This window comes from Anarrhichthys ocellatus, unplaced genomic scaffold (assembly GCF_004355925.1).
Source record: "Anarrhichthys ocellatus isolate YVR2014 unplaced genomic scaffold, GSC_Weel_1.0 scaffold10, whole genome shotgun sequence".
Lineage (NCBI taxonomy): Eukaryota > Metazoa > Chordata > Actinopteri > Perciformes > Anarhichadidae > Anarrhichthys > Anarrhichthys ocellatus.
In genome coordinates this window covers 3,767,297-3,794,058 of record NW_022280040.1, presented here as the reverse complement: position 1 = coordinate 3,794,058, position 26,762 = coordinate 3,767,297, and the positions used below count along the sequence as shown (strand labels likewise).

General features: G+C 42.9%; 1 protein-coding gene across 2 annotated transcripts in view; it reads left to right on the top strand.

Annotated features, from left to right (window-relative positions):
• The window catches only part of cunh8orf34 (chromosome unknown C8orf34 homolog), a 50,106-nt gene that overhangs the window by 1,530 nt on the left and 21,814 nt on the right, over positions 1-26,762 (top strand). Inside the window, exons 2-7 of one of the 2 annotated variants that reach the window (XM_031850009.1) lie at positions 9,127-9,202; positions 9,449-9,580; positions 11,432-11,551; positions 11,796-11,824; positions 12,726-12,889; positions 16,769-16,935. In XM_031850009.1, coding sequence (XP_031705869.1) covers positions 9,127-9,202; positions 9,449-9,580; positions 11,432-11,551; positions 11,796-11,824; positions 12,726-12,889; positions 16,769-16,935 — 688 coding nt within the window. Of the gene's footprint in view, positions 1-9,057; positions 9,203-9,448; positions 9,581-11,431; positions 11,552-11,795; positions 11,825-12,725; positions 12,890-16,768; positions 16,936-26,762 lie in introns of both variants that reach the window. The other variant, XM_031850008.1, reaches the window with a different exon arrangement.

The window sequence follows — 26,762 nt, the reverse complement described above, 5'->3', positions numbered from 1 at the left end:
TCTCTCTCTCTCTCTCTCTCTCTCTCTCTCTCTCTCTCTCTCTCTCTGTTTGTTTTTCCTCCCTCCGTCTTTCTCTCTCACCTGTCTCCCCCTCTGTTCTCTGCCTCAGTTTGTGTTTTTCCTCTCTTTTTTTGGCCTCCTGGACAATTAGATAGTCTCTCCCTTGTGTGACAATTGGACATTGATTAATGCAAAGTGCTTTTTGTAAGTTAATGGTGATGCTTGTGGTCGAAAACCTCTTTTGTTTCTCTGTGTATTGCATCCTGATGTGCCTCCTTAAGATACCAAGCACGGGTTATATTCAGACCACCCCGGACATGGATAATTGCTGAGCTGTTCGCATTATTTAGACTGTGAATGGTGTATTGTGGGGCTGCATTGTGTCGTGTAGATTTTAAGGAACACTGACGGTCTTTTGAAAGGGAGTGAGAAAGAGGTATAGTAAGAGGAGAATATTTGAAAACCCTTCCTTGTTCTGCCACTCTATTCATGAGAAAAGGATGTAGCCGCTACCTTGGTGTTGCGCCTGAAAAGCCTTGACCATTTTATTGTTGTCCCAAAAAAAAAACCCATTCACGTGCATTCAGTTGTGAAGAAATAAGCTTTTTCATAAGGAGAGTCCAGGAAGAGAAGCTGGAATACTCCTTGTAATTGTCATTTTGATCAGATGCAGTGAACTGGCGCAGCAGACGTGATAATACAGCTGTTCTGCTACGCTGCTTAAACCAAAAGGGAGCTGGCTGAGAGTTTGATTACCATTCAAACATGACACTTAAAGGGAAATGGTGTCTGTTAAAATGACACAAAACAATTTCCAAATTCAACAGCACCGTGTGGAAGTAGAAGTATTTTTCCATTAGTTAGAAAGTGCAATACATACAAAACGCAGCAACATTGTGACAATGTGATGGTCAATTTACCATTTTGGGCTGTAACGCAACCAAATCTGTAATTGGACTGCATATATTACAGTAAATGACATACTTTCCACAGAAAGACGAAATGGAGTGTCTCCCACTGATCCGGTTGGTTTCCATGTGAGCAGTCACCTTTCACTGTGTTATTCATTTTAAAGGCCATCTTACGTTTATGTACAATAACTATGCATTTTGTGTTCCCTCCCTGAGCTCTTAGATCTATACCCTGGGCTTCTTCCTTCCTGTTGTGTGAACACCACCTATCACTGTCCTCATCAGGGTCTTAACCCAAACTCTTCTTCTTCTTCTTCACTTCAACGCTAATCTGCAAAGCCCCATCACTTCTTCCTCACACCCAACACACAGCTGCAGCAGTAAACTCTGTGTAACTGCGAGCGGGGGTTCATTTACTCACTCTGATGAGACACAGCTTATGATTTGCCATCAAATTGATTTTTCACCCCCCCCTCGCTAATGAAATGGTTGCTTTGCAGAGGCAGAGATAGCAAGCTGAGTCGACATCGAATATTCTCCAAAAAAGTGAAGCGGCCTTTCATAATAATTGAAGTAATTGCACTCCGGATTATTGTCAGCCACTTGGCCATTTTGATAAATTGACGTTCTTTTCAAACAGCTAGTCTTTTTCAATCACTTAACAGTTGCAGTGCAGCGGGACCTTTCACATTTTTAAGAGGTATAGTTGGTAAAGGCATCAAAGCATGTTGGAGGCCACATGTTCAGGGTCCTTTTCTTACACTCTATATGATTCACATAGTAAAAAGATAGAGCAGGAATATTTGCCCCCCCTTTACCTGCCTATCTGTCATGGTAACAGGATCACTTCAATTGTATCACGTAACCAGGGCCAGGAGGTAAAAATGGATTTTTGGTCCTCATCAGCAGACCGTGTAAAAGCTGCTCTCATGTTCCTCCCTGCTGTGGCCTGTCAATCTTATCTGAGTTCTATAATTGTTCCGTTGGAACAGAGAACTCATGTAAGTCTAGACCGAAAAATGTCACCACATTGAACTTTAATTGGTGTAACAGTCAAGGGTTGAATCATTTCACTGTTTTGTGGAATAATCGGTGTCGTTGTTCATGGCGAAGTCTGACTTTCTTCTTCAGTGGCTTCAGGAGCTTGAATATAGGTCTGATGATACCAAAGGCACGCAACCAAAGGCCGCTGAAACGTGATTGGTCAATACTACTCTGACTACATACAGAAACCGGACGATTCCGACACCAAAATCTTGTCCTGTTGCCTCACGATTCTACATTCATATGCAGATATCTTGAATACCTTGAATTAGAATGAGTGAAGCTGCTCTGTTCCTGCTGATGCTACTTATAGTTCACTTAAATGACTTTGCTGCTCCCTATAGATTCCTCTTCCCTCCATGTGGAAAGGGTCCGCTCCAACCTGCTCAGCTGTGTAGTGTTTCTAATCTGCGGTGCTCAGGGTCTCGTGCAGCCCTGCAGTACTGTAAAGAGGTCAGGCAGGACTTGGACACACACACACACACACACACACACACACACACACACTGTCTGACCTATTGATTCACTCCCTTAAGAGGTAATTTATTGGACCTGGTGTGATTGGTTTTGAGCCATTTCCACCTACTGTAGATGCAGTGTGCTCTGTCTTCCTGTTTCAGTGACACGGTGTTACATGTCTGTGTGCGTGTAACATGTTTTTCTATCTTTTTAAACATTTAATCTGCCACAGTGATTCATTATATGGCTTCTATGAGAATTTCACTGGCACGCAATCGCTACAATTCCTGGACAGCTCTAGAAAACAAGGAAGAAAATGTGAGGAATGTGTCACAAATACCCGCCGTTGCCTGGCTTTGAAGTAGTTGTTATTCTTGACCTTTTGAGACGCATGAACCGAAACACACGAGCAGAGAGGTTCAGCTATACATGAGGAAGAATCCATCAGAGCTCGTATTACATCTGCAAAGACACCTGGAAACATTTCTGTCCGTCACGTTGTCATTGGCTTACCTCCCACACATCGGGTAATAACAAACCAAGTCATTTCATCCCAGTTTTGGGTCATTTTGTTGTTTCATTTTTATGTTAATTATTTCACTCTACTATTCAAAGTATCTGCAAAACTAGGTCAGTTATTACGGAAATATAGTGATCATTTGATATTACAGATCCAGTATGAGAAGTGAGGTGCTTTTTATGATGCTAGAGCTCAGTAGTACATGATGAAGGCAGGGTTATCACCTTAGATCTTTTGTCATGACTAAGCAGTCTCTTGAATACATGATTTGTAATCTTTCTTTTTTTCAGTTTTTTGCCAAGTTCATCATCTATTTGTATGCTGGTGGGTTATTACAGCATGTATTTACATCTGAACACAGACAGTGACTCTAATTTTAATTTTAAATTGCCATCTGTGAAGGCATGCTAAAAGTCAATGCAATCAATTTATGGATAAACGATTTTCAATTTCCCACGGCGCCACGTGAAGATTGAAACAAGGCCTTTTCCTTTTCGTTATCTCTAGAGGACGGGGAAGACGGTAGAATTTATATTTAGAAATCAACACCATTGAAGTTTGTGATTGGTTAACACATCAAGTGTCAGACAAAACAAAAGCCACAGTCTTCATCAAATCAGTCGCAGCATGTTTTGGTTTCACTTTTTCATTCAGAGCCGGAGCTTCTCAAGGTTGACGACTTGATATGGCAGACGTCTGGTCGTGCGTGGGTTAATACAGCTCCTCTTCATGGCACAGCTAGAGTAATTACTACAAGACAGGCCAGGTTGGTCCCAGGGGGGTACAGGAAAGGGGCGAAGAGGGAAGACAAAGGATACGTAAGATAGGGGGCAGGGAGTGTGTATGGGAAACAGATGTGGATGTTGTGCATGCTAATAAAGTTATCATGTCCACTCACAGCCTGGGGATGCTGATGTCTGAATGCAGTGTGTAATTGATAGTTTGATGCCGGCGGTGGGGGAGAGCAGATCATCTGAGCCTTGACAGTTCAGCTGGTGACTAATAACTGTCTGTGTGTATGTTTGTACAGAGAGGGATTCATATGTGTCTGTGCACACGTGTACGACTATAGAGGTCCATTCCTAACCCAGTTTGAATGTAAGTGACGGGACGCCAAATCCACAGTCCTCATTCTGTGCTTTCTAAACTTCAGTTGCCAATCTTTTTGTTATGAAATTTTCTCTTTGTGCTTCTCTGGGCAGTTTCCATTTTTACAACAATCATGGATATTGTCCCCCAACTCCTCCATTGAAATCTCTTTAGGAGGGCATCTCTGCACAGCCAGAGACGATTACAATACTTTCCATATACACATGGGCATGTGAGTGTTCTTTTAAGATGTGAACCCATTCTCCAAAGCCTCGTTTTATTGGGTTAACTGTCACAGTGGTGCCTAAATCAATGAATCACTTCAGCTGTCATTTTTAAGAATGTACTTTATAGTGTAATATAGTCTGAATTATTCCTCTTGTTCTTCCCTGTCATGCCTAAAAATATGATTATTATTATATCAAGTAATGCAGTACTTCATAATTCACTGAGTTTATAGGGCTGCGACTTGTGGTTATTTTCATTACTTAATTATTTTTTAAATAATAATTTTGTCCTTACAATGTGAGATAGTAGTTTAATTGGAGGACACAAAATGAATAGAAGAGTATAACGATATTTATTGAGGTTTGGATAGATATTCAGGCCGCGTCGATGTGAGGCAACATCATCAAGCAGAGGCACTTATGAAGACAGATGCGAGGAAAGGATCAGATGTACCACGGACGCTGTTGGAGGTGGAGTACAGCCGGCAGGTAAACGATCGAAACTCTCGACAAGAGTCTCCTGGAACATCCTGAAGGTCACGGTGGTGATACGGAGGCGGCAGAATTGATGATATTTAAATAACATCATCCCAGTATCGTTTGGCAAAGATCATTGGTATGATGTGAAGGGAAGCAGAAGTGACAAGGAACATTAGAGCGAGAACAGAAGCAGCAGAAACACGACAGAAAAATCCTCCTTATTGATAAGGCTTAACTGAAATATGCATTGCAATTTTTTTTTTTTATTTACTAATACTGAGCCAGTCCCCCATTACTTAAAATACCCCCAGAGAAATGAAACAGGCTACATTTCTACTGCTGCAAAACATGAAGGTAGTGATGAAAATGCACTTGAGGCAGTGCTGCAGGATTGAGCGAGTGAGCAGTTAGGGCATCTATTTCTTGTGCGTATCAGGGGGACGGATAAAAGCATCTCTTCTGATAAGTATTATCTGCTAGTGCCAGCCTGGTCAGGTGACATTGCCTCTCCCACAGTCTCCTCTTCCGCCTGATCTCTTATGCTCTTGTCTGCCTGCTTATTCAAGGTCTGGATCTCTTCCAGTGGCATCTCTTTCTCTCTCTTTGTCTCTCTACTCAAATTCACCTAAATCGACTTATCATATCATTCTCTTCCCCCCCCCCCCCAATAATGAGCTCTTTCTGCGTATGAAGCACATTGGGCAGACACAGACGGGACCTTAAATACCATGATATGACTTTGCATTCCCACGTCATTGACAAACAGCAGGTAAATCAATGGTCTGTGGCCTCTATTAGGGGCGACGGGGACAGGGAGCCCTCTTGGGAGTCTTTGAAGAGCCGTTGCTGCATTTAAATTCTTTTTTTTTTTTACGCAAGGACAAATCTGAAGAAAAGATGTCAGATTTTAAAGCTGATCAGAGCAACAGCGTCTGAGTTGATTGACTTGAGTTCAGATTTTTAACCTGGCAAACATGAATGTTGTTAATGCACGCACTATATTAGTGCACCATCCCTGTATCTCCCCTCACACATATAGTACACGGGTACAGTTGTCTCATAAATAGATTGTAGTGGATACACTTCCTCCCAGGAATGCAGACATCACAGATAGCCGGCTCCTGCAGAGTGTGTGTTTTGTGCCGGTGTATCAGCGTCCTCTCCCTATCCAGACATCCGTTCCTCAAACAGCTGTCCAGGAGTCTGCGACAGCAGGGGTGGAAATTCTGCAGCTTGTGAGTTGACAAGAAAGCAGAGACCAAAGCTTAGGCCATGTCTCTGACATCACAGAGCTTATGTAGCTGTGTCAACTCTGTCAATATCTATGTGAAGAGAAATGTCTCTTTTTAGCCTTCACAGATTGGCAAGTGTCCAGGGTTAGGAGAAGAGAATCACCCTGTGAGGTCGAGATTCGTCAAGAGGGAGAAATCAACAGAGTCCCGGCTCAAGTGTCCTTGTCAGTGTGTCCTTCAATATACCACCCATGTATGACCTTACAAACTTCCCGCTCCTGTTTGAACTCCTTTCCACTTTCAATTTGGGGCGTTTGTTTAAGTTGCAGGGATGCGGGGGGAGCGTCAGTGAGAGTATGTGTCATTGTCCATAGAGGGAGTCCTTGAGAGCTTCCAAGGACTCGGGTGTCTCTTGGCTGGTTGACAGCTTGTCAATTACCGCCACCGAAACCAAACTGCACCGGGGCACAGAGACATCACGCCCCGACAACAGATCTGGACAGATATGGACTGCATGTCTCGGTTGCTAACGCCACCTGTTTGCCTGCTTATCAGTGCACTGATGCAGAGGCTGGAAACCCTCTGCCTCACTTTATAGTTCTCACATACAAACATATGTGATGTGTTTTGCTGATGCAAGTCACTTTAAGCCAGTCTGCTAGTATATAGAAGTGTTGGCCCAAATTTGAACCTACGTCTTATTTAGCTTCCTGTCAAATAAAAATATGATTAACAGTCAACCAGCATCGGCTTATCAAACAAGACTTGTGTTATTTAATGCACCTCGTTATCATAGAAAGTGAAAGTGTCCGATACGATAACCTTGGTTTGCTGAATATGTGAATTATACTGTGTAATATCGGCATAACCGCTGTGCAGATATGGTGGGACCTGCTACATATACACATGTCTCTTTGTTCTTATGTGAAACGACATAAAGGTGCATGGGCGCCTTAGCTCATTCAGCACAAGCTCATCAGCTCGTGCAAAATGCTCTACAGGATGCGCAATCAATATATGTTGGCACACCAGTGTTTTTACAGTAAAGACGTGGGCAGAATGCAGATGTACCCAAGCCTGCGGCCATTTTTCTGACAATCCCCAGAATATCTCTCTCTCTCGCGCTCTCTCTCTCTCTCTCTCTCTCTCTCTCTCTCTCTCTCTCTCCCTCTCCCTCTGTAGTTTGCCACAGTTTACTTCGTGGATCCAACTCATGCCTGTGTTACTCTCTGCACATCTCTGTGTGTGGTTTCCATTAGGAAACACATTCATGAAAATCACCTCTCTGCAGTCGTCCATAAAAAGAACTGCACATCCTTTCCTTTACTCCTTCCCCATAAAAAAACATTAGGACTCGGAAACCCCGCGGTACTTAACAAAGTTCTCCTATTTTGGCTTCCTGTATAATCTACCAAATTACAACCTTCATTTATAGACCTCCTGGTGGTAGGTTAGTTAAATTACCCACAGGCGCTACTAAGCAGTAATTACAACTTTTACATCTTAGTGGTTTACAATTGTTAGACACAGGCCACAGAAATCGATTGCAGTTGTGAGGAGAGATGTTAGGTTGGGGGGGGGGGACCTGCAGGCTTCAGAGTAACGGTTCAGCACACTCGCTGTTTGTCCATTCACATGCCGTTCGCTGCTGTAGACACTGGGGCCGAGGCAGGAATGTCCCACTGACCAATTACCTGATTAGCTTTCCGAGCACACACAGCGCAGCCAAGGCTGGCCAGCTTTGATACACACATGGGCTGCCTCACTGTAGCCCTCCCCGCCCCCTGAACACATGAGCATGTCCACAAGGGCAAACACGCACCAGCCGCCAAAGCATAAGGCTATACATGATTCAGTTCGGTTGCACATAAACTTCTATAGAGTAACATGCTCGTCACACAGAAAGACATAGTACTTGCGCTGCACACACACACACACACAGACACACACACACTCTTGTTTTATCCATGCATTAGTGCCAATTCACTGCAGTCCACTAATGCCTTCCTTTGCTTCTCTGCAGTAGTTGTCCTGAAGTCAGCCTCTGCTGCTGCTCTGGCTGGCTTAAACTGGTCAAACAGAGTTCATTCACACAAAGCACACATGCATACACGGACATATGCTCATCTCACTTCACACCAGCTTCAGAAGGACAGTTATTCCCTACATCTGTAATACAATAACAGTTTTGCTTTGGTGACAAAAGTTTTTTTTTCGTATTTCGTTGGCAAAAACAATAACATTTGTATTTTACCTAGTTTGGTGTTTTGTTGTGGGACTGAATAATTATGACATAAGGCACGTTTGATGCCGAATTCCCATTGTGCGTTTGACGGATTTTAAATTAGCATGCAGAGTCAGATGTGGCCTCGACACTCAGCAGCTGTTTACTGTGGCTCCCTTTGTGCTTTCCTGCTTTCTTACCTTCTGCAGTACTTTTCTTCATCGGTCCTATTTGTGAGTCTATCCTATAATTGTTTTACAATTAACTTCATCACTGCTTTACCTTCCACATCCTCTTAGCACACTGCTAACCAGACAGCCAAGTAATCCATGTTTACCAATAGTTAATCATAGTTATTCTTATTTGTCCGCTCTGTCCTCAGGCCCAATATGTCGAATGCTTTTCTTTTCTGCATTTCTTAAAACATTATGAAGTGATGTGACTTTTTGCTTCATGACCATTTGAACATGGCACGGATTGACCAAAGGCTGCAGTGTTTGTTTTTCCTGTTTGCCTTGTGTCTTGCCAGATTGATCTGATTTTGATGGAGCTTGCTGACATGCTTGTTACTAAGTGACACAGAAGTGCCCCAAACTTGGGGCACTTCTGTTGTCTTGTTTGCCTTCACTTTCTGTTTTTCTCAGTATATTGACACATGGTGTAGCAAATTCCCTGAAACTACAGCAAAGATAAGAGGCGTATCCCTCCCTTGATAAATAAGTCAACTCCAAAACAAGACTTGTACTGCATTTCAGGATTTCTTGTGTTTGTCCACTTCAGGATGGTGGATACTCCACTGGCCGTACTCTCTCACTCCTTATTGTTGTTCCACTTTCATCTAACTGCTCTCTGCTTTACTCTGCTCCTGTAGGAGTTGATGACCAAATTGATAACTGAGACTCCCGACCATCCAATCCCTTTTCTCATTGATCACCTGCAGACCAAGCAAGACAGCCCAGGCAAGCTGCACAGAGCTCTCTCTGGCTCCGCAGCACTGTGGGCGCAGAGCTCCCCAGGTCAGTAAACACGGAACGTAATTAGTGTACACACACACACACACACACACACGCACACACACATGCAGAACGAGGCATTTTTCTTTGTTTGTACTCCTCCACGCAATACACACAATATGTGATAAATATCAGGCTGAAAGAGACACAACAGAGCTTGCAGAGCAAAGTCGGCCTGCATTTATGCTTTTCTAGGATTTGCATAATGGGGGAATTCTAAGCAGAAGTTGTGACTATCTCTCCCAACAGAAAGCAAAAACCCTCGAAGGGAGAACAGCAACTATGAGAAGCCATGGCAAATTCACCCAAAGAAACCGAAAAAGTCCAAGAGTGACCTGGCTGTTTCCAGTATCTCTCCTCCCTCACCAGAATCCAAGTCTTGTAAGTTTCTTTTTTTGTTTTAAAACCAAAGTTTTTTTACTTTGTGAACGTTGATTGCACCGACACACACACACACACTTTAAAATATGAAGCACAGTTTTGATACCTGTTGTATCAGTTGTATCCCAATTACACACTTCATTGACTTTAATCTCCATTTTTAATTTGATATAATTATCTCTAATTAAAGTTAGTCACAGTGTCTAGTCCAGCAGCCCACAGGCCTGCAGATGAGTTCATCATAAAGTGCCACTTTTTACACATTTGCTCCTGCACTGCTACACACTCTGAAGATGAATGCTTCCCAAAGTTCTTGTATTAATGCAGATGAGAAGATCTTTCTGGCGGTAACTTTTTTTTTTTTTTTTAGTTCTGTAATAAATTAACATAGCTATGATGTTGGAATGAAGTATGACGCTCAAGACAATGAGCCTCGGTCAAATATGGAGCATGCAGAGCCGTAGCCTACTTCAATAATTTAACATTGTGCTCTGTCACTGCCAGACCAGCTCTATTTTAGGCTGCGGTCTGAGCATTTCTCACAATCAAGAGGAAACTGGTGTCAGGATGAGTGCATGAGGTGAAAAAAGGAAACGAGTAAGAAGATAACTCAGAATGAAGTAAGCAACACTCAGCACATCGAGGTGTACTTAACCCATGCACGCTATGAGATCAAGAAGCCTTCAAAGCTACATTTAAAGTCAAATCACATAAAAAATACATAGTTTGGGTGTGCAGAGCTCATGAAAAATTGAAATCAAACTGCCGCTCATCATTGTTGTAAAATGTAGCAATAACACAACAGCCGTCATAAATAGAAAGAGGTTCCGCTAATGCTTGATCTTCCTATGTGTGCACAGTTTGACAAAAGGGTTAATGTGTTTTGGCCTCACTTCTACTGTATCTGACTGCTTCAATGGGCAGACATAGTGGGAATTGAACCCTTAACCCTTAATCTCTGCTGTTGAGATACAGCACAGCCCTTTGTGGCAGCAGCACAACACACAGAGGAGAGCAGAGGGAGGACAGAAAGGCACTCTTTGCCGGAAGCAATGAAATCCTTTTTTTCCCTCTCCAGTCTGCATTGGCAGAGACACTTGCGTTGTGTTTATGGTTGTTACAATGCCAAGCAGCTTAGTCCGAGTAAACAAGGGCAGAGGATGGAAGATTGATGCGGCAGTGCTGTCACACAGAAGGGGGATGCTTACTCTCTGCACCTGTCATCATGTATGTGTTTCACTCCGACATGCATTACATTTATTCTAAAATCCTTTCCATCATAGTTAACGTGTATGCTCAGGCAGTGAACAGTGGCTAGTGGACCTGCGCATTAGCTCCTCGCAACCCACTGGTTTTTCATGTTAATTCCGATCCAGTTGTGTTAGAGCGTAAGAACGTTAGATATGGATGAACTACAAGTAATCCCTCCCCCTATAACAGAAAGTTGCTCTTTCCTTTTATAAATAATGTCTGAATTCAACAGTTCATGAATTAACCATCATATAGAAGCTGCAGGACGCTGCTAGGGGACATGGGCATGATGTTAGTACAGGATGTGGGTCATTTCCTGCTCCTGTTTGGAGTTGTTTTAAATGTTAATCAAAGAGACTGATAGACACTGTCCCCTGGCCTCCGTCCACTGAGCTCGGTGCTTCTGGAAGAGACGCATTCCTGCTAGTGTTTCCCTTCAACTCCATCCTGCAGTCATTCACGAAGTCCTGTTTGAACACAGCGACAGTTAAAGATGAAATTACAGTGTGGTTGTTGTTTACAGAAGACTCATCTAATTCAGTTATCTGTGTGCTTTCAGAAGATGTGACAAAAAAACATGTTTCTGTTTGTGATGTCCAGTGCCGCGGTCGATCGAGTGCCCGTCCTGGGACTGGAGGGAGAGCCGTGACTTTGACGAGCTCAGCCACATTCTGCAGGAGAGCAAGAAGCTGGGCAAGGCCCTGGAGAGTCTGTCGCGCAGTGAGTGGCCGCAGCTCGGCAGAGTGCACGCTCACACCGTGCCGAGCAGTGTTTAACAGATCTTAACATTACAGAAATAAAGCGTAGACCCTTTCTGTAAATGTCACTGCAAATCCTGGGAGGAAGCCGGATCGAGCGGCTAATCTTACAAGCTTGCCACTGAGCTTAGAAGAAGCCTAAGCCGGGGATTTTGAACTGTATTGGATGCTTCTCTGTGCTTTAAAGCATTTTCTTCTCTCTGCAGGCATCGCCATCTCTGATGAGCTCGACCAGGTAGATAACAACTAGACTGGAGTCTCTCATTAACTCATATATACTGGCATTACAGTGATGTGGCAATAGAGTTCTGTCACACATGGCTCTGCGGCGTCGCTCGTGCGACATCAAATGAAAGCCCTGTTTAATAACTTTCGCTTGTCTGACAGAGCAGCGCAGCTCTTCTTCTGATGATGAGCCGCTATCTCACAGGAGCGGTATGCGAGAGTGATAACTTCAGCGAGCGTGTCTCCCTCTCCCTTGCTGCCTCAGTGTGCATCTCACACGCAAAGTTTTGTCTGAGCTCTGTCTTTGTCCTCGCCTGCCCCCCCCCCCCGATTCTCTCCCAAACACAATAGTGCAGCGGCTGCCCAGGGTGTAGATGCACATTTGGGTGTCTCGATGATAGACGCAGCATATGTTTTGACAGGGTCTTCACTTTGTTTTTTGCTCAGTGCAGCGGTACATGTCCAACATCCTTGGATCCCAGCCCAGAGATTTTCCTTCTTTGTCTGCAGGACTGGACGGGGAATGAATACTAAACACCTGCTCTGATCATGCAGAGACAATAGCATTTGATGCTGTCCTGGATTCAGTCAAAGACACGCAGACGTGTCTTTGAGCGGAGGTTGTAAATGTGTGCCGTCTGGCTTTCGGGAAGGAGACAAATCTCAGACAATACTACAGAGCTTTTGAAACCTCAGAACAGACACTTGTTATTGTGAAGGACATAGTCTTGGTTATGATTTCATTATATTTGAGTTAAAGTTCACAGCGTTAAGATAGAAGTTTTATAGCAGTTCTTTCACTCCGCTGTCTTCTGTCTGCTCTTTTTCATTTAAACCTGCATCTCTGTCTCTCTGTCTGCCCTCTTCAGTCTGTTGTTCTGCCACTCATTATATCTCTATTGCTCTTTTAGAACTTGGGAGGCTATAACTCAGCAGTGCGCCCTCGGGTGATCGGGGAGTGGGTTGGACGGGAAGAAGAGGACGCGGACCCGCTGGCTTCTGAGATGCTGCGACCCCCCGTCCCTCGGGCTAAAACCCAAGTGTGTTGGAGTGGAGACAGCAGCCCTGCTGGGAGGTTGGTGATTGGCGTTATAAGTAATTTAGTCATCGATACGTGCATGTGTGAATCATTGAAATGAAAAAAAAAAAGTTCAAAACTTCAAGAAAGTTCACAAAGCTATTGTTGGCCCTTTACAAATGAGGAGGTAGACTTCTAACTGTGGCTGCTGCTGCCTGAGGAATGCCCATCTGAATGGGTCTGATAATCCCATTTCAAAGGCGTGATTAAACATGCGTGCCATGATACTGCTTCAACCCAATTTCAAATTAAAGCTAATCTCATTTCTGTGCGCTCGAGGCCAAAGGAATTTTTGTGCATGTTATTTAAAAAATGACCCGTTTTTTTGACAATAATAATTGCGTTACACGTTGAACTGTCGAGAGTGTTTGCCGCCCTCTCTGGAAGCCTTTTTCACCTTTTTTTTTTTTTTTGCGTGTGTGTCACATGGACCGCAGCTGCTGTGACTAATTGGAGGACGATCGGATATAAAACCATAAATCACGCGCGGTCCAGAGCTGACATACACACAGTGTTAATCTTATTAGGGCGACTGTATGGGTGGATTATAGGCAGAATCACTTAGTTAGAAGCCTGAGCTGGGAGATAGGGCTGTGTGTGGGCTCACTGATGAGCTCTGCTCTGTGTGTGTTAGTGAATGAGATGGTTTCATGTTTACCTATGAAGAGTGTGACAAACGTGTGCAGCTGTGTGTTTGCGATGGTACAGCATACCCAAAATAATCACAGCCCCTTCTCTTATCAACTGGAGGAGTATTTGCCTCTTCTATTAGATCATTTATATCAACTCTTAATTGCTTAATTCCTTAATCTTAATTGACTGGGAACTTGCTCCCACTTCAGATCCTGTTTGGGGATTGAGATCACTTTTATAACCTCTGAGATTTTTTTCCAGCCAAACCAACAAAGTAAAAAATGGGTAAAAACAGATTTTTGGCCGGCAAACTCCTTCACAAAATCATTTAAATTAGAACAGACATCATTTAAGAGTGAAATACATTTGTTTATATTATTAATGTTGCACGATAAAGTTTAGAAATGTGAAGAGCCTTTGGTGCTTAGACCCCATCACAACGCCATCAATCTTTTAGGGGGTGAATACTACAAGAACATATATCTGATATCGGTACTGGGGAAGGGATGAAGAGAAATGCCTGAAGTTGTGGATGGTTGTGATGTGGAGCGGCGGGCTTCTGATGATGGAAGGGAACCCTGGGGCGCAGGATGTGATGAGATCTGCAGGTGAAGGTGGCGGAGGAGGGTTGTGTCAATTTCACACTGAAATGGCAACTGGCAGCAGCAGAAAGGAGAACAGTTTAAAAGTTATATTGTAAGATATGATTGGCTCACCGAGATCTTTGAAACATCTGGTTGGTTTAGTGAACGCCCATAGTAAGCTGTGGGAGACACCCCAGGGGAATAGGGAAAAATGTACTTATAGATATCATCATGAAACTTCCCTAGTAGATTACTTACATTAAGACAATACATGATGAACAGTAAAAGCTAATGTCGTGGGTTTGTCTGAGGTAAATAACCAATGAATTTAAGATCCAGCTGAAAGTAAGGTTTGGTTATGTTTGTGTCAGATGAAATCAAAACTGGCAGAGCAGCACTGCCCTAACTGAGCCTCAGTAGGCCACCTCCTGTGGTGCTTATTCACTTTCAGACTCCAGTCCCCACATGATTTCATGTACGTGACCTTATTTGTCAACCAAGTCCATCTTCCTCCTCCGGCTTTGGTAAGTTTACTTGTTTTCATTTTTGAACTCCTTGCTTCTGTCCCTCATTCCGGCCCACCTGTCACCGAGGACGAAACGGAGAGCTGACAGGTGGAGTGGAGGCTCCCCGTATGATTGGCTGCAAAGTCTAGATGGATCAGTACAAGTGGCACATGGGAAATCAGATGGAACTGTGGCAGCGGTATATTATGGCTGATTTTGACTGAGTCTGTCCAGTGGAAAGGGACTTTCTTATCCCATGTCTGTCAGTGCCATAAACTACTTCTCTCTCTTCTTACCCTCCTGTTAATATTAATAATATGTCTTTCTTTCTAATCTATATTAAATATATTTCTCTGATGTACTTTCTCTTAACGCCATGCTTATGCCTTTGTGAACAGAGAAAGATCTAATAGACATGGATGGAGGGAAATCCAGCAACACCCGCTTTGATTTTGTGGTCGTGTTTTTCGTCGACTGGGTTGTACCATCTAAGGTTGATGCTTGTGAGGGGAATAAAAGCTGACACTGTTGAAATTCCCAGAGGGTGTAGTGAGCCAGAGAGTTTCATAGGAGATATGAGCCCATAATATGGTGCAACGCGTGTTTCCTTCATATTACCTTCCCGCTTTTAATATCTGTTGTTCTTAACTTACTCTCTCTGCAGCGCTGTGTTAAAGTTCACCCATCCAGTCTAAAAGAATTACTTGCAACCACAAGAAAATGTTTCCCCACAGAGTTCGGCTACATAAAGAAAACGTTTGTGCACCATCCACCTTGCTTTGCCCATATTAGCAGATCTAATTATCCCAGAACTACCACACAGAGAGTATGAAGAAGAATCTGTCATCTTATGACCCTTCCCCATTATCTGTGAATAGAAGTCATTAAACTGAGATTAGCATCAAATTAATACTCGTCTGCCCTGCTAATCCAAGCCCTTAGCCTGTGGCATGTGGAAATTAATTCCTCCAATATAGGGGTAATGCAGAAGTCTGCCATCATAATTGTATCAGAGGCTTTGCTCTATAGGAAGGAGATATCATTTGTCATTTTTCAGCTGTTCCCCTGAGAAATGAAATGAGGCTTATGGGATAAGAAATGTGAAGATAAGCATTCAGTTTCTTCACGTATTGTTTTTTCAATTAAAAACAGCCCGGGGGGACAGCCTGAGAACTGTTCAGCTATATGGTGCCATATAGCTGAACAGTAGGTGCTGCAGTGAGCTGTGACGCAAATGGATACTGCAGAAAAATTGTGTATTTTCCATTGCTGCATCCTGTTGCTTATGTTTATGAATGGCTACAGTACAGTATGTATGGTACATGTTGGCATAAAGTCTTCATGATAAAACAAAGTGTATGAAGACAAGTGTAAATCAAATGCAAAAAGAACACATACGCAATGGACAATAGCTGTGTTCTTGTTCATTATTATATTTTAGCAACAATAAGTGAATCATATATTTTATAAAAAGTACAGTCTTGCATGTCTGCTTTACTTCAGGGATAAAACAATTAAAACAAAACGTTCTTTGCTTAATACTTTTGGATTTGATTATTGTCTCTCCTCTTAATTAAAAGCTAAAGGGGACACTTTCAACACCTCATACATCTACATGCTTGTGAAACCTTTTTTTTTATATCCCACATCCTCTAAATACTGCTGAGTGCTACAGCTATTTCTCCCATTTCGTCTTCTCCCTGCTCACCATTTATAGAAAGGTGTTCTGCACCTGCATGTCACTTGAAATGATTGTATGTTATTTTGTCCCTAACAACCATGGAGCAGCTTCCAACTGCAACAAGTGGTGCAAACACTCTTTTTAAATGCAGTCGCACATTTGCACGCCACTGATGCAAATGCAACACTGCGCTGCTTAAATGTAAGCAGGACAGATTGGGACGAGAGGATGTAATTAGTACGGCAACATAGCTATTATAAAACATGCTAATTTTGTCGGTACATTTCTCTGTAGCAGGAGGCCTGTTATTCTGATGATGATTTACATTCAACTTTCAAGTACTTAATGACGGCTACGGGCTGTGTGTGGGAAATAATCAGTAACAGCTGATGTATTTTAAGTCATCATGTTAGTACGTGTCAATAAATAATGATCGGATTTTGATTGACCCCTCCTCTGCTTTCCTCCTCAGCCTGAAGTTGGAAACAAAGAGCAAAGGGCTAAAGGAGCAACAGCAGCGTCACAAGAAGCTCTTGGCGGCCATGTTGTCCCAGGACTCCTTTGATTCGGTCCATAGCCCCGCCCCGTCGGTCGCAGAGGAAGAGATGGAGGACGAGGACGACGCCATGGAGCTGCTGGGTAATGCCACATATTCCACATATAGGCACACATTGTGAACTTTGTTGTACAGTGCAATGAATCAACTTGATGTGCTTTCCTATGTAGTTGCATTTCTTTTGAATTCTGCTAATGAAGTACCATTAATCATAAAACAAGACTGAAAAAAAAATGAAAGCTGAAACACTTTACGCTCAATGAGTCTCTTTGCAGAGCACATTAGTTTTCACTATGTTTCATGAACTCTTTGATCGTGTGAGTTTTTCTTCAGATTTTCAGAAGTCCACATGCATTTCATTGACTACATCACTTTGTTTTTAACATCTTTTCTCAGAAGCTTTGAGATTGCGTCAGACAAACCAATGAAATTATGAGATCAAGAAGATGGAAGCATTGTATCACCAATGTTTAATGTTGATGCAATGCACCACATTGCATCAACATTAAACATTGGAACTGGGAGAACTGACTCAGAGCCAGATAGATAGAAATGTCCCCACTGACTTGAACGCATGAGGTGAGTTGAGTTGACTATATACTCAAATGCACCATGTTCATACATCTTCTCTGTGAGTTCTGGAAAAGCACTTACCGAGGGTGAAGTGGATGCTGCGTTTGAGGAAAAGTAAATTATTGAAATGAAACTCTTGGGAATTGAAAGTAAGGGACAGCTTAAAGGGGAGGGAATTGTCGCATATATGTGGACCTGTAGACCTGTATGTAGTGGAATGATAGCTGGATGAGCAAAGCAGCAGTCAGTTTATGTACTGTACTAAAGATCACTTTAGTAGTAGCTGTAAGAGGAAACTATGCTTCCTGTTTACATAGTTCTGCCAGAAGCTCTCAGTCAGTGAGGCTAGGTATTCACACTGACAACTGAAGAATCACAAAGTAGCTCCTTTTTGTTTACTTTGAGTGTGTATGTGTGTGTTCACATTCCTTAATGCACGTCATCATGTGCCGACTTAAGATGGATGAGTAGGTGACAGCGTGGGTGGAAAGACCATCTGAAGTGAGGCCTCGTTTTGGCTTTATTGAGTAGAGGGTCTGTAGACACAGGATGTGATACCTCATGCCAAATTGAATTTGTTGCCTGAAATATTTTTGCGTGGTAAAGCACTCTCTGGAGTAAAGCAGTTTCTCCCTGCATTGAAACACTACAATAAATGGAGGTCAGACACACAACTGCTGCCACAGATGTATAGATTTCAGACATTTATTGCGCCAGCAGCTCTATGCAGAATCCATCACAGTTTGAATCTTTGAAAGCCGTGTCTGATACTGGGAAAAGTCAGCTTTTCTACAAATAGAACTCAATTCGAAGTCACGGACTTTCTTCTACGTTGGTTGACAAATGTCCGACATACAGTACTTCTTTGAGGAATAACAACACACAACCTCCTCCTTTTGTATTTCCCTGTGTCTACAACATGGGCCCCAATTATAGTGTTTCAGCGTCTCTCCTCAGAGCTGCTGCTCCGTGATGACACACAAGCGACAAACGTCTTAGCTCTCTGCTCTGATGTCACAGCACTGAGACTCTTGTGCTTGTTAGCGGGATCTTTTCATCGGGGGTCATTCAAAGGGTCACATTTCTTTATCGATGTGTGCCAGAGTGGCCTAACGTACCGGATCTGCAACAAATGATTGTTGTCGTTCTCAAAGCTACAGATTTTGTTTTATTAATTGCTTGTAAAGCGAATTAAATATCAAAATCTTATATAATGAAATGTTAGCGAAGCCAAAAGATTATTTCTTAAAATTGCCTTAGACAACTGTGATTCTTTTTCTTTGTTAATTGCCAAATCAATTAAATCCACAAATTGTTTGAGTATGAGCACAGACGGGAAATGAGCTAAAATGGACTGCATTCACGCTCTGCCTCAAGATCTACTGCTCCAGTGTCACCAAGAACAGTTAACAGTTTCAAATATATGAATTCATTCATTTTATTTCAAAATTTGATTCAAAATGCAGCTTATTATATCATAGACCGTTGTAAACGGCTTGTATTAATTGATGAAAAAGTAGCCATGTGCAATTATATAGAAAATTGAGTATGCGATGCATCGAGAAGCATCGAGGATTGTTGAGGCAGGTGAAGATTCACACCTTTTAACACTTAATGTGGACTCTATTTGTATGTATTTATACTGTTCTGTATCCCTTTACTCCTTTGTGATGATTAGAAGATATTTTGAGAAAACAGTACGTAAACACAGAGCTCTCTTTTATATCAGCCGAACACAGTTGTGACCGAGGGTGGCAGTATGTAATGGTGACAAAGATAGCCATAAAGCAGGATGTTGATGGTCTGTGATGGCCCACGCTGATCATAGCTCTAGGCACATCCCCCCCAGTGACTTTTTCACTATAGTCCAGGACAGTAATTCAAACGAAATAATGCGGCGAGGTCATTTTCAGATTTTCTGTCGAGGCCCGGTCATGGTGCTCTCCACAGGGACCACCACCACTGTGTTGACTGTCACTCTGAGTGGCCGGCCTCACTGCTGTAGAGCAATGAATGATCCTCAGGAGGATCTGTGGGCCTCATTTAGAAAGAGGGTCTTGGCACAAATGCTGTGGCTGTGACCAAATGCATGCCAAAGATGACTGATGCTCCTTGGCAGGCACTGTGATCCTGTGATAGTATATCGATCCCTGGAGGAGATGTCTTTTTCCTTGCTGCTGTCCACATGAAGGTCAGCTGCCCAGCAGCATGCCTGGAGCTGGTAGGGATTCAACGACTTGCTCAAGGACTCTACATTGTGCTGTTGAATAGGATAAACTTGTAAATCAGTGGATTCAAACGTTATGATAAAGCAAAGGCTACATGTACTGTAGCTGTTATTTGTACAGTTATCTTTGGGAACATTTCAATAGATAGGAGTGTTTTTTTTTATTTCATAACACCTCACTCTTTTCTTATCTTTGAGCAAATGTTGCATTGCTATATGTGAAGTTATTGCCCCTTATGTTCTTATTCATGCAGCAATAGTCACAACTACTCCAGAGATTGTTGGAGGCACGTTATCTATTTAAACGTTTGCGTAGGATGACCTCTAGTGGCTACAATGTGGTATTACAGCTGATGTGTGTAAAGCCTGTTTAGAAGCATAAAGCCAGATCAGAAAGGATTTCAACACAGTTCACTTATTAGAGTGCGGGAATATCATATTTACATGTCCAAACCTCTGTAGCAACAGGAGAGGAGAGTTCTGAGCCACGGTGAACACTAAGCACATTGCATGATATCTACTGGGAGGCAAGAAAGGAGCACTAGTTTGTCCTGCTGTGTTACAACTAGAATACGCCAAAAATATGTTGCGTAATATAAACAGGCTTAGAGGATGCAAAAACAGTTAACAACTAATCTTCATTTCCATATTGAGCAGAAAGCTTTTTGCCAGCACCTGGATAAGGAGCTTATGAAAGAACAATATGATCCTCTTTGAATGGTTTATACTTCCATTCAACGTTGTCCTATTTGAATACAATACAAACATGGCTTAAGGTGGATTTGTTGTGTTCAGACTGAGTCTAAGTCTTATTGATCCTCTAGCTGCTCTCTAGGATGGAACTGTGTTTTCCCAGTTGTTTTGATTAGATCTGTGCTTGATTTTTGCCACAGTCAAAGCCATATTGGAAGTGAATGTGACTCACATGTTCTCATAAATGTCAGAATTCGAGTTAACACTGGGCGGTAAGACCACAGTTTTATACTGATCTGAAATAAGAAACATGCTGAGTTCAGTGTGTGGGGAAGAAACACCCTGTTTTTGGCCTTGCAGTGTTATTTCATGGTAAGTTAATGAGACGAGTCCCCGCTGTGAACTTGCAGCTCTCGTCATCCTTGGTGGAAGTATATCCATTTCAGAGACCCTTTTAATTCTCAAAATTTACTTTTATGAACTTGTGCTATTTACATGCCTGTATGCACTGAAAAACATATCATATGTTTATTATATATGTTTTTTCACAGTACGTGTCTATTTTCCCTGTTCAACATGAACTCAGACTCTCTTAAGGTGTGATGGAGAGTCAAACGATAATATGAATGTTAAGCTTTAATCTTATCGAGTATCTATGTTGAGTATTGTTTGGTGGACACTTGCAGAAGTCACTTGCAACTTAAAGATCCTGTTGGAGGGTTGTGACATCCCATTTCACCTGCACACACACGTTCATTGCAGTAGAGAATAACAAAGATTCTCTCAGTGTGAAACACACACACACACACACACACTCACACACACACACACACACACGCCCGCATGAGTCCACAGACCCTTTTAGAATGTCAACCCACTCTGGCTTGATTCCTGAAACAGGAGAGGAGGACGGGAGAGTAGCGTTACCCACTCTCACTGATTCACAGTGACAGTGAGGATTTGATGGGTACAGGATGAGGCCGTGATGAAGCTGTGTCTGATCTTTGATACACACGGAGTCAAGCAGCGTCTGGTGGATGGGTTACAACGCCTGTGTGTTGCTCTTTTGTTTCAGGATGTCATATCTACCTTGATCAAGCAGGGTATGTGCTACGATACCATAGCAGTTCTTTTTTTTGTGAAGTGAGCCAACCTCTACCACCCTGACATTTAGGTGAAAAATGTTCTGTGGTAGGAGGTCATCTACTGCATATAAACCCCTTGCCTTTGAGGGGGATTCAAGTCTTAGCCTTTCAACTCACAGAGGCCTTAACATTTATTTAGTCTCACCAAACGACTTTCTATGGTGAAAGAGCAAAGCTGCTATTAGCTTTACGGCAGATAGGAATGACAAATATGTGTTGTGACGATTATTAGAAAAGGACCCCTTAACATTTTTGCCATCTATTAGGCATTCCCTGTGAGAAAGTTCTAATATGTTGAAAACCAGAGGTGGAAGAAATAAAACTTATATTACAAGTAAAGTCCTGCATTGAACTGTACTTGAAGTACCAAAAGTAAAAGAACACGTAGACCTATATTTTGTAATAATGTGTAAACTCTTTTTTCAGCCATGCTGAAAGCAACGTTGCATGAAGCTTACTGACATTATTGAACCCTCAACCTTTCCCCTAGCGCCACCTGCAGGTCAAATGTTTCACTTATCCTGTGAAACATCTCATTATCCACCACTCAATGTGTCCAGTATTTAGATTCTATGACTAAAACCTGCAAAACTGATGACACAACAGCCTCAATTGTACTGTTTTCAGTGCTAATTAGCAAATGGTAGCATGCTAATGTGCTAAACTGAGACGGTGAGCATTTAGCTGAAGCTCAAGAACAGCCTCACAGAGCCACCATGGCTGTAGACTTGTCTTATTATGTGTTATAGCTGCCTAAGGTGGAGCTAATTTACCTGTCTTTGTATTGGGCAGTTCAAACAACGCGTTGTTTTTTATATGCTCGTATGTTTTATATGTTAAATCTTAATGATCACAGCATAGTAACTAGTAAAAGTGTCAACTAAATAAATGTAGTGGAGGAAACAATAGTAAATGAAATGCTCATAGTCACTTGCCACCGCCGTTGAGAACATTGTGAATATCATTGAACTTTGTGTAGTAATGTAACCTGAAGTACTGAATGGGCTGTCTCTTTGTCCTCTGCCTTTGGCCAACATTCAGACTGCCAGAGAGAGCAGACAAGGCACACACTTCCTGACGCCAGCAGCCCCCCCCCCTTCCCCTCCCACCACCACGCACAGACACACTCCTATCGCCCCCATTGCCCCCTTCATCCGTATCCAGACACACCACAGACACAACAGTTGCCCCTGGGAACAATGTAAACCAGCACAACACAGCAGTATCATCACGAGGGGAATGAGAACATATATTTCAGCGGTGTGAGTTGCTTCAGCACTAAATCTTTCACTTGCAGTAGAAGCTTGAAAGGGCTGGGCTCACCTCTGAAGGTTTCGCCGGCCCAACTGCTGAAAAGAATGTTGCCAGTAAAAGTCTCGACTGCGCCCAATTTGACGGCCTGTAAAAGTCTCCGCGGTGCCGATGGATGCGCTAATCGAGTGGCAAATTGCTGTGGGGCACAGTATGACGGGGGTATTAATGGGAGCAATTACCAATAGGCAAGTAGACTACTGCTAGATTTATGGTACGATCACAGCCGTCGTTACGCGGAGCATGGCCTCATACCGGCCAGCGTGCGCATCTCCAGTGTGCGTAAACGCCGTCGATGAACTGAGCAGATTACCTGAATGGAAATGAGCTGAATGTGCACAACGATGCTGTATTGTGGCTACTGTAGCCAGAGAGTAAACAAAAGATGGTAGATAGACACACAGGATGATATATCTGTGGATAGCGTTGTTATCCAGAATGTCAGATAAAGTCTCATGTGAATGGATGCATTGTGTATCATGGGTTAATCGGCTACAGAGCCACCAACAGTGATGTGTGCAGCTTTATCTAAAAGAGTAAAAAGTAAAACAAATAAACAGCTACGCTACGTTTCCGTGGCTCCTCTCTGCTGCAAAATCAAGATTTAAGAGAAGAATAGACAAGTGAGTTATAGACTTGATGTCATTGCGCAGTAATTGGTGTGTCATCAGTAGTCAGTTTTTTTTTGTGTCAAGCTGTGTGTCTGTCTGTGTAACTTGATGTGTGTGAGTGTGTGTGTGCGCGTGTGCGTGTGTTGCTGTATCTATGTGTTTATCACAAACAAGCAGAGAAACGATGATCTCCAAAAGAATGATAGACATTTTAACTCAGAGGAGAGAATCGCTCGCACTTCGCCAACATGTCCCTTCACTCATGTGAACTTGTTTGTTTTATTAAATCAAAATTCAGTTGCTCTTCTGTCATCGACATCTCTCCACACTCCTCTTGTACAGGCACATTCCAGTTTGATGGAGCAGACAGCTGTTTTGATACTGTGCAATACATAAAATAAATATATCATCTTAAAGCTCAAAGTATAATTCAACTACATATTTAGCATCAAATTGAAAAAAAACAACAAATCATCATGAAATTTCCAAAAAAAACGAAGCAGCTGAAGTCACTTTCCCAACCACAATGACTAGCATTGCAGTGCATCAATACATCAGGCTCTGCAGTGCCTACAGTGACGTTCTAATCGGTGTAGTATTCGCGGTTAGAAAGGGACTTAAAAGGAGGTTTGCACCGACGTCTGCGATAAGACTTTCCACAGGCCTCAGAGCTGTGATGTTACCCTGCTCATGTGTGTCCCCATCTGATTCTGATCAGCGTTTTTAACTGCTGCGCTCAAGCGTCGTGGAGCCTAACATGCATATTTATATGCCGGGGGGGGGGTGCTATTGAAAGTCGAGACATAATTATGAAATGTAAGTTGGAATATTGTTTTTATTACAAAGCCAAACAAATGCGTCTCCAACGAGTCTCACATCAAAGATGTCTGTGTGTCGACTAACCGCCGAGCAGGCTTTGGTGCTGGAGGCTTAATGAAAAACAAATGCTGCCTGTACGTGTGAGGGCAGCTGAAGTGTGAGGTCTGCAAGTGTCACTGTCTGCGTCGGGTTGAGTATGTGCTGTGTGCCTTTTTAAAAAAAGAAATCTACATCTAGTATGTTGCTCACACACGTGGGTCTCTGTGTGTGCGTTAGTGGAGCCTTCGACTGTAAAAGGCATCTATCACTTAAAGACGGTTAATTACAGCCTCTGGTGTTGTGTGGCGGGACGCCTTCACTGCTCATGAAAGAATGGAAAAATTCAATAATTTCACTTCAGATGAGACACTCGCAGCACTCTGATTTGGTTCGGAGGATGATGAAGTGCGTGTGCGTGCTCCACGTGTGGGGTAGCGCGTGAGAGGACGATTCCACCCTGTACGTCTGTCAACGTGTCAACCCGGCAGGCGTATATTAAGTTATTTGTGAAGCCGGTGCACTAATTATGTCTTCGGCTCTGTGGAGAGCCAGTCAGTCCGTCGCTGTCTAAACAACATTAAATTACATGGAAACTTGGAGAGAGGCGCACACGAACACTCTATCTGGTCGCCCTGCTCTGCTCCTCTCTGGCTATGCTGTGAGTGAATGATTGCGGCACGGAATTCCTCATCGTTCCGGCCTTTTGCTGGGATTGCATCGCTCAAATAGTTTCCATTTCTCTCTCTCCCTCCCTCCCTCCCTCCACCTACCCCCAGCGCAGACCCGTTTTATTTATCTGCCATGTCTCATCGTTAGACAGGGGGAGCATGCATGGCTACCCCGGTGCCCAGGGAGTGGAAATGTGACGGGCTGACGAACGGGCGAGTGTGGACAGACGTTTGTTGTGTCTAGACGGAAGGCTTGGGAGGCTGTCATGGTCTCAGGGTGAGCCGGTCTCATGGGAGACGCACTGTAAACTTCTCATGGTGGTATTGTGGGCTCTATTGTGAACCTGGAGAGAATGCACTCAGTCATATGTGTTTGACTAGGCAGACACGGAAGAGAAATTAATACTCAGACACACTCGATCTTCTGCGTGAGCTAGGTGTCGAGGTAATAATGTTAGTTTTTAATTATATAATGTGAAGTTGATTCAAGATCATTTCAATGACCACATTTGAAGAGTAGTAGAGCTGTTTCTAATTGAAATAGTCAATTAAATGGAGCATTCTACTCTAATCTCTCTTATATCATATTTCATATTAAATGTCTTGTTAAGAAACAATTTCTGCTGTAATATTCAGTCCTCTAGTGTAATAGGGTGTGAGCATATGCGTCAGAATACTTGTGTGCATGTAAAAGAAGTCATTTACAATGCTAACACCCAAACCCCAACCCGTGAGACACATATTTATCACTTTAGCACTCCAAACCCAGGCCCTCCTCAGAGTGTGGTGAAGACAAATCTGTCTCCTCACCTCACGGAGGTCTTTCTCTCCGGTATTGTGTCATTTCATATTGACCAGAAGGAAACGAGTCCAAAAGACAAAGTGGGAGATGAGGTGACAAGCAGCTGTGTACACTGAGGTCATGTTCTCCTTCGGGGTCAGAGCCGCTTGCCGTTGTTCTTTTGCTTTTTCAAGTGAACATTTCCAAGCGTCACGTAATGATTTGTATCACGGGCGATGACCCAAAGAAAACCTGGCACGCCACATAAGTCGGTCAGTCAGCCAAAAGAAGGGAAATGTTTAGAAGTGGGATTGGACGAAGAAAAAAAAGAGGAAAAGGTGACGGCCTGAACTTGAGCAGTTCCCACGACCAGCGAAATAACCCAAATCGCTGGTGGCTCTCTGTCCCCACCCCCTCCAACGCATACCGTGATGAATGGGACATTTAATATTGCCTTGCTTAAGGGTTTTACTGGAATGGATCTGTCCTCCTCAAAACACTAACACAACACTCGTTCTCAGACTGCGTGGACACAATGTGAGTGACATGACTGATGTGATCAATATATAAAGAAAAGCAAGAAAGTGCCAGACTCTGTTAAAGGTCTTGAATAGACTTATTGATTTAGATCTTTAGCCAACAGTTGTTAGTGTTATGCTGTAATGTCAGAACTGCTGCAGTCAAGAGTACGACATAATTACATTTGTCAGTTTGTTGGCATGTAGTGATTTAACTGTCATTACTTATTGTTCAGATGTTTTGTTGAATCTCTATGAATGTCCATGAATGTCTGCACAAAACTTAATGGCAATTCTTCTGATAGTTGTTCAGATATTTCATTGTGGACCAAGTCTCCGCGTAGAGTCAGTGGATCAGATGAAACAGTGCATTTCGGGGGTCTCGTCAGAGCAGACAGGTGAGATTTTCTGGCTCTGCGCCACGCTGATGGATGGAGGGAGAGAGAGAGTCGTCATGAGCAAGTGTCATCCAATCTAATCCAGGTGATTAGTCAAGCATTCTCCTCTTTCAAGGTGTGAGGCCCA